General features: G+C 44.4%; 1 protein-coding gene across 1 annotated transcript; it reads left to right on the forward strand.

Annotated features, from left to right (window-relative positions):
• Positions 1–6,776: 6,776 nt before the first annotated feature.
• Positions 6,777–8,000, forward strand: LOC129010304 (plakophilin-2-like). Its single transcript, XM_054444339.2, is given in 1 exon segment — positions 6,777–8,000. A coding segment is annotated over 1 exon segment (1,089 nt). The 5' UTR covers positions 6,777–6,911.
• The last annotated feature ends 497 nt before the right edge of the window (positions 8,001–8,497 follow it).

Raw genomic sequence — 8,497 nt, forward strand, 5'->3', positions numbered from 1 at the left:
GCCCCTGCCAATTGCCAATCACAACTCTCCTCTCATCCGACTCCGGAAAGGAGCGGTTGCTGTGAGGATCCTTCAGTGATCAATGCAACCATAGTTTGCGCTCCAGTCTGGCGGAGAGACGGGGCGGGGTGGAGATGAGGTCTGTCCCTTCGGAGGGCGCTTCAGCAGTTTGTTAGGCATTTGTGGTGCCTCCCAACCAATCGCTGGGCAGTTACTGAAGACCGTGCCCGCCCCTGCCCCACCCCGCGCCGGGACTCGCGCATTCCGTTGGAGGCGGTGGCTCCCTGGTGCGCGCCAAGCCCTGATGCCCTGCCCTGGCCCTCGCTCCGCCCCACCGCCCCGCCTCTGACTAACGCTCTGAGGGTGCAGGAGCCTGGAGACACAGCCGCAAGCTCCCGGTGCCAGATACCGAATGCGGGGTTCCGTCCCACCAAAGCAAGCACGAAGCTTTGGTTCATCCGTTTCTTTCAACATAGCCTTCCTAAATTGAACTCCCTCCCAAACCTGCTCCAGTCGAGGTTACCACATCGACTCAGTTGCCCAGACCAGAAACGTGGAAACCATCCTAGATTTCCTCCCCTTCACCTTTACCTCTCCCCCAGTAATCTGCCAAGTCGAGTTGATTTTTCCTTCTTGGTATTCCAGTAATTATCTCCCCTCTGCTCACTATTATCCCTTTCCTGGACTCCATCAGTTGGAAAATTCACCATTATTTTATGTCCCGCTAAGAAAAAAGGTTATAAGGCCGGGCGCAGTGGCTCACACCTGTAATCCCAGCACTTTGGGAGGCCGAGTCTGGCAGATTACCTGAGATCAGGAGTTCGAGACCAGCCTGGCCAACATGGCGAAACCTCTGTCTCTACTGAAAATACAAAACTTAGCCAGGCGTGGTGGCGGGCGCCTGTAATCCCAGCTACTCCGGAGGCTGAGACAAGAGAATCGCTTGAACCCGGGAGCCGGCGGTTGCAGTGAGCCGAGATCACGCCACTGCACTCCAGCCTGGGCAACAGAGCAAGACCCTGTTTCAAAAAAAAAAGAAAAAAGTTTGCAAATTATCTGTGACAAATGTTTTCCTTACCACTTAGCATTTTTGTTTTACATGTATTGAAAATATAGGTTTATATACATACCGATTTCTATCATATTTCACTCTTGTGCATGCATAAAAAGGGAAACAGAAAACACTAACATGGTAACTATCCCTAAAACTTCACAGAGACTGATTGTTAATGATTCATTTTTTTGATTCAGTCTTGGATGTCCACGAATTTCCCCGCAATGTAGTCCTCTGTGCATGTCATAAGGGCTTTGGTGATGCAGCATTTCCTAAGAGTGTTCCTCTCCAGGCTCTAGAGTTTTCTTCCAAGCCTCAGACACCCATTTGGCAAGCTTTGATGCTCATGAGCAGGTATGACAAATATAGTTTGACTGCTGTCTGACTAATAGCTAAAGTGAAACATCCCAATTAGAAGATATTGAAATGCAAAAAAACAAACAAGCAAACGAAAAAAAACCAAGTGCCTCCTAAGATCAATGATACATCATTCTGCTTCCAGTCTTGCCATCATTTACATCCATTCTCTAAAAAGTCCACCAAAGTTATCTATCCAAATGTCACAAGTCTTCTTAAAAGCCTTAAACAATTGCACTTGGAAACATAATGCATTCATCATATGTGTTTATCCCATTCTCCTCCTGAAACCACATCAAAATGGCAAGTTAGGGGGAAAAAATGACAATTTGGAAAAATTCACAAAAAATTATAAGCCACCAAAGGCAAAAAGAATGGGGCCGGGCGTGGTGGCTCACTCCCGTAGTCCCAGCTACTTGGGGGGCTGAGGCGGAAGGATAGCTTGAGCCCAGATGTTCCGGTTGCAGTGAGCCGAGATCACGCCACTGCACTTCCACCTGGGCGACAAAATGAGACCCTATCTCCAAAAGAGAAGAAAAGAAAAATGGCCAGGCGCGGTAACTCACACCTGTAATCCCAGCAATGTTGGAGGCCAAGGAGGGCGGATCACTTGAAGCCAGGAGTTCGAGACCAATCTGGCTAACACAGCAAAATCCCGTCTCTACTAAAAATACAAAATTAGCTGGGCATGGGCACCTGTAGTCCCAGCTACTCGGGAGACTAAGGCAGGAGGATCACTTGAACCTGGGAGGCGGAGGCTGTGGTAAGCCATCTTGCCACTGCACTCCAACCTGGGCAGCAGAATGAGACTGTCAAAAAAAAAGAAAGAAAGAAAGACAGAAAAAGAGAGAGAGAGAGAGAAAGAAAGAAACAGAAAGAAAGAAAAAGAAAAGAAAAAAGAATGGGAGGAAATACTTCTGGCAGCATGAATGCCTATGTATCCCCACCAATTCTCCCCTGAAAAAAAAACTTAAAATCGTTGAATTTTTTTAAATTAAGGCATTTTTTTTGCCCGGGTATGGTGACTCATGCCTGTAATCCCAGCATTTTGGGAGGCCAAAGCAGGAGGATCACTTGAGTCCAGGAGTTCAAGACCAGCCTGGACAACATGATGAAATCCTGTCTCTACAAGAAATAGATACAAAAGAATATAGCTGGGTATTGTGGCACACACCTGTAGTTCCAACTACTTGGGAGGCTGAGGTGGGAGGATTACCTGAGCCTGAGGAGGTCAGGAAAGCAGTGAGCTATGATCACACCATTGCACGCCAACCTGGGCAACAGAGTGAGACCCTGTCTCAAAAAAACGGGGTGGGGGGTGGCATTTTTTAAACTTTTTATTTTAAAGTAATTATAGATTCATATAAGGTGGCAAAAAAAAAAAATACAATACAGGGAGGTTCCCCTAAACCCCTTTACCCAGTTCCCCCAACAGTAACATCTTGTATAACTACAGTTTAAAATTATTAAAATATTAAAACCAGGAAATTAACATTAGCAAAATCCAGAGTTTATTCAAATTTCACCAATTTTCTAAACACTTCTTTTTGTATTGTGTGTGTTTGAGTGGTTTTATGCAATTGTATCATGTGTAGATTTGTGTAACCACAACAACAGTCAGGATACAGAATTTTTACATTACTGCAAGGCTCCCTTTATATTCCAACCCACCGCCATCCCTAAACCTTAGCAACACTAATTTGTTCCCCATCTCTGTAACTTTATTTCAAGAGCCTTATGTAAATGTAATCACACAGCACGTAACCTTTCAAGATTGGCTTTTTTCATTCATCCAAGTTATTGTATGTATCATTACTTTTTCAACCATCCAAGTTATTGTGTGTATCATTAGTTTTCACCACGGATTAATATGCCGGGTACATTTAACCATTTACCTGCTGAAGGACATTTGGAGTGATTTCAGCACTGGGCTATTACAAATAAAGCTGCTGTGAACTTTCATACAGGTTTTGCGTGAACATAAATTCTCATTTCTCTGGGATAAACGCCTGAGTGCAATGCTTGAGCAGTAAGGTAATTGCACCTCTAGTTTTATAAGAAACTGCCTTTGCCTGTGTTGCCCAGGCTGGTCTTAAACTCCTGAGCTCAAGCAATCCTCCCACTTCAGCTTCCCAAGTAGCTAGGATTACAGGCATCATGCCCAGCTGTATTTTTCTGATTTTAACCATTCTAATATGTGTTCAGTGCTATATCATTGTAGTTTTAATTCTTATTTCACTGATGGCTAATGATATCAAATATCTTTTAAAGTGTTTGCCTTCTATATATTATCCTATTTGATGAAATGTTGGTTCGTGTCTTTTGGCCATTTTCTAACTTCATTGTTTGAATATTTTACTATCGAGTTTTGAGAATTCTTACATATTCTAGATAAAAGTACTTTGTCCAATGTGTGGCTTCTCCAAGTCTGTCATTTGTTTCTTAATCCTCTCCCAAAGTTTTGGCCAGGCACAGTGGCTCACGCCTGTAATCCCAGCACTTTGGGAGGCTGAGGCATGTGGATCACCTGAGGTCAGGAATTCAAGACCAGCCTGGCCAACATGGCGAAACCCCGTCTCTACTAAAAATACAAAAATTAGCCGGGTGTGGTGGTGGATGCCTGTAATCCCAGCTACTCAGGAGACTGAGCCAGGAGAATCATTTGATCCCAGCAGGCGGAGGTTGCATTGAGCTGAGATTGTACCACTGCACTCCAGCCTGGGTGACAGAGAGAGACTCTGTCTCAAAAAAAAAAAAAAAAAAAAAAAAAAACACAGGCTGGGCACAGTGGCTTGCGCAGTGGCTCACGCAGTGGCTTCCAGCACTTTGGGAGGCCAAGCCGGGTGGATCATCTGAGGTCAGGAGTTCGAGACCAGTCTGACCAATATGGTGAAACCTGGTCTATACTAAAAACACAAAAAAGTAGCCGGGTGTGGTAGCGGGTGCCTGTAATCCCAGCCACTCGGGAGGCTGAGGCAGGAGAATTGCTTGAACCAGGGAGGCGGAGTTTGCGGTGAGCTGAGATTGCGCCATTGCATTCCAGCCTGGGCAACAAGAGTGAAACTCCATCTCAAAAAAAAAATAATAATAATTTTTAAAAAGTCTTTTATAGAGCAAAAGTTTTTAACTTTGGTAAGGTCCAATTTAATAAGGTCTTATGTTTATTTAGATCGATGTTCTTTTTTTCTTTTTTTTTTTTGCCTATGGATATCCAACTGCTCCAGGACCATTCCTTGAGAAACCAATTCTTCCTCCATTGCATTGCTTTTGCGCCTTTGTCTTTTTGTTTGTTTGTTTTGTTTTGTTTTTTTTTTTGTTTTCGTTTTGAGATGGAGTCTTGCTCTGTCTCCCAGGCTGGAGTGAAGTGGCACGATCTCGGCTCACTGCAAGCTCCGCCTCCCGGGATTAGGCCGTTCTCCTGCCTCAGCCTCCCGAGTAGCTGGGACTACAAGCGCCTGCCACCACGCTCGGCTAATTTTTTTTTTTTTTTTTGGTATTTTTAGTAGAGACGGGGTTTCACCATGTTAGCCAGGATGGTTTTGATCTCCTGACCTCGTGATCCGCCCGCCTTGGCCTCCCAAAGTGCTGGGATTACAGTCGTGAGCCACCGCGCCCGGCCGCACCTTTGTCAAAAATCAGATGTGCTGGCCAGGCGCAGGGGCTCACTCCTGTAATCCCAGCACTTTGGGAGGCCGAGGCAGTCGAATCACGAGGTCAAGAGATCCAGACTATCCTGGCCAACACAGTGAAACCCCAAAAAAATACAAAAAATTAGCTGGGCGTGGTGGCCCATGCCTGTAGTCCCAGCTACTTGGTCGGCTGAGGCAGTAGAATCGCTTGAACCTGGGAGGCAGAGGTTGCAGTGAGCCGAGATTGCACGACTGCACTCCAGCCTCGCGACAGAGCAAGACTCCATCTCAAAAAAAAAAAAAATCAGGTGTGCGTATTTGTAGAGGTCTATTTCTGCATTCTGTCATCAGTGCCATCGATCTATGTGTCTGTCCTCCCACCAATACCACACTGTCTTGATTACTGCAACTATATAGTAGTAAGCATGAGATAGTTATTCCTCCTATTTTATTCTTCTTTATTCTTCTATAGATAAAATCTATTTATGAGTTGGCCTGAGAGTAAAGACTATTTAAACACGAAAAACTAAGTGAAAACCAGTAACCAGGGAAGTTATTGAGTCCCAAAGACTATTTTGCCCTGAGGGTATTTGCTATAAGTTTAATTTGAGCGTAGCAGCCTCACAGGCTACCACTGTAGCACAGGAAATAAAGCCCAGGGCTTACCAAAGGTTGGAAATCTAATAGAAAGTCCTTACCATAAAGTCAGAACCCCAAAGGACTATATCCTCATCTAAGAATGAATTACAAATATATTAGAACCCAAACTGCCCCAGGGCACTCCATGGAATGTTGTTTGTCTGGAACCCAGGTGCCTGCTGGAGTTCTTTTATCTTTTTCTTTTAAATATTTGCAGAGAATGTATAACCACAGGCTGTGGTGTTTCTGCCTGAACTCTTCGTTGATCCTAAAAAGAAAATGGCAAGAATTTAAAGTGGTTTTGGATTGACAGTACCACCAAGAACCCAGCAGAAGCAAGGCAGATCCTTTCTGGATGAACTCATCTTTAATCTAGGCCTCGGGGAATTTCCACAGATATAGTTCCAAGAAAAATAAATTGTAGTCAAAAATTCCAAACAAATAAGGAACGAGGTACCAAGAACAAGAATCAGCAGAGATGGAGACAGAAAATAAGAAAGAAAATTAGAAAATTAAGCCAAATAGTCCAATGTCTAATTAATAGTCCAATGTCTAAAAAGAGAAAACAGGATATGTGAGGGAGAGGGAGAAAAAAGGGTATGTGTGAGATTGATTTTAAAAGAAATACAAGACTCACACCTGTAATCCCAGCACTTTGGGAGGCTGAGGCTGGCAGATCATCTGAGGTCAGGAGTTCGAGATCAGCCTGGCCAATATGGTGAAACCCCGTCTCTACTAAAAATACAATAATTAGCCAGGCATGGTGGCAGGTGCCCATAGTACCAGCTACTCAGAAGGCTGATGCAGGAGAATCACTTTAACCCAGGAGGCGGAGGTTGCAGTGAGCCAAGATTGTGCCATTGCACTCCAGGCTGGGCAACAGAGCAAGACTCCGTCTCAAAAAAAATAATAAAATAATTATAATTAGCTTTTTAATAATAATAAAAATATGATTGGGAAATCTGAAGCTGAGAAGAGGTTTAACCAGTTTTGTGGCATCCCCAAGCTTCTACAGCTCCTAAAACTTCAGAGTGAAGATGTTCAGCGAGCTGTGTGGGGGGGCCTTGAGGAACTTAGTATTTGAAGACAATGACAACAAATTGGAGGTGGATGGACTAAATGGGGTACCTCGGCTGCTCCAGGTGCTGAAGCAAACCAGAGACTTGGAGACTAAAAAACAACTAACAGGTTTACTGTGGAATTTGTCATCTAATGACAAACTCAAGAATCTCATGATAACAGAAGCATTGCTTACACTGACCGAGAATATCATCATCTCCTTTTCTGGATGGCCTGAAGGAGACTACCCAAAAGCGAATGGTTTGCTCGATTTTGACATAGTCTACAACGCCACTGGGTGTCTAAGAAACATGAGTTCTGCTGGCCCTGATGGGAGAAAAACAATGAGAAGATGTGACGGACTCATTGACTCACTGGTCCATTATGTCAGAGGAACAATTGCAGACTACCAGCCAGATGACAAGGCCACGGAGAATTGTGTGCGCATTCTTCATAACCTCTCCTACCAGCTGGAGGTAGAGCTCCCAGAGAAATATTCCCAGAATATCTGTATTCAAAACCCGAATATCCAGACTGACAACAAAAGTATTGGATGTTTTGGCAGTCGAAGCAGGAAACTAAAAGAGCAATACCAGGACATGCCGATGCCAGAGGAAAAGAGTGACCCCAAGGGCATGGAGTGGCTGTGACACTCCATCGTGATAAGGATGTATCTGTCCTTGATCACCAAGAGTGTCCGAAACTACACACAGGAAGCCTCCTTAGGCGCTCTCCAGAACCTCACGGCCAGAAGTGGACCAATGCTGACATCAGTGGCTCAGACAGTTGTCCAGAAGGAAAATGGCCTGCAGCACACCCGAAAGATGGTGCATGTTGGTGACTCAAGTGTGAAAAAGACAGCCAACTCGCTGCTGAGGAATCTGTCCCAGAATCTTTCTCTGCAGAATGAAATTGCCAAAGAAACTCTCCCCAGTTTGGTCTCCATCATTCCTGATACAGTCCCGAGTACTGACCTTCTCACTGAAACTACAGCCTCTGCCTGTTACATGTTGAACAACGTAATCCAAAACAGTTACCAGAATGCACAGCACCTTCTGAACACCGGGGGCATCCAGAAAATTAAGACCATCAGTGCAGGCGATGCCTATGCCTCCAACAAAGCAAGTAAAACTGCTTCCGTCCTCCTGTATTCTCTGTGGGCACACACGGAACTCCATCATGCCTACAAGAAGGCTCAGTTTAAGAAGACAGATTTTGTCAACAGCTGGACTGTCAAAGCCTACCACTCCCTTAAAGACTGAGGAAAATGATGAAGTATTCTCAGCTGCAAAAAAATCCCAAAGGAAAACACCTATTTTTCTACTACCCAGCCCAAGAAACCTCAAAAGCATGCCTTGTTTCTATCCTTTTCTATTTCCATGGTCCCCCGAATCCAGAAAACAAGTAGAACATAATTTTATGAGTCTTCCAGAAGACTTTTGCAAGCTTGCCACCGGTAGATACTGGTCACAGACTCTACAAATAGTGGTCTTTGTTATTAGGGCTTTTGGTGCATGGCCTCCTGGAACCAAAATATGAATTCATGTGGAATGGACATTGATCCAATAAATAAGGAAAGAAGCTGTTGCATTACTGGGATTTTAACGGCTTGATTTACATTTATATTCCTTTTCTGGTTCCCATGTTTTGTCACTCATGTGCACATTGCTTCACCATTGGGCCATGAGCGTATTGTTCTGCAGTGTTGAAACAGAATGGAAACGACAAGAAATGTCTGCAGTTATCCAGGAGAAAGTAT

Source organism: Pongo pygmaeus, chromosome 10 (genome assembly GCF_028885625.2).
Source record: "Pongo pygmaeus isolate AG05252 chromosome 10, NHGRI_mPonPyg2-v2.0_pri, whole genome shotgun sequence".
Classification (NCBI taxonomy): domain Eukaryota; kingdom Metazoa; phylum Chordata; class Mammalia; order Primates; family Hominidae; genus Pongo; species Pongo pygmaeus.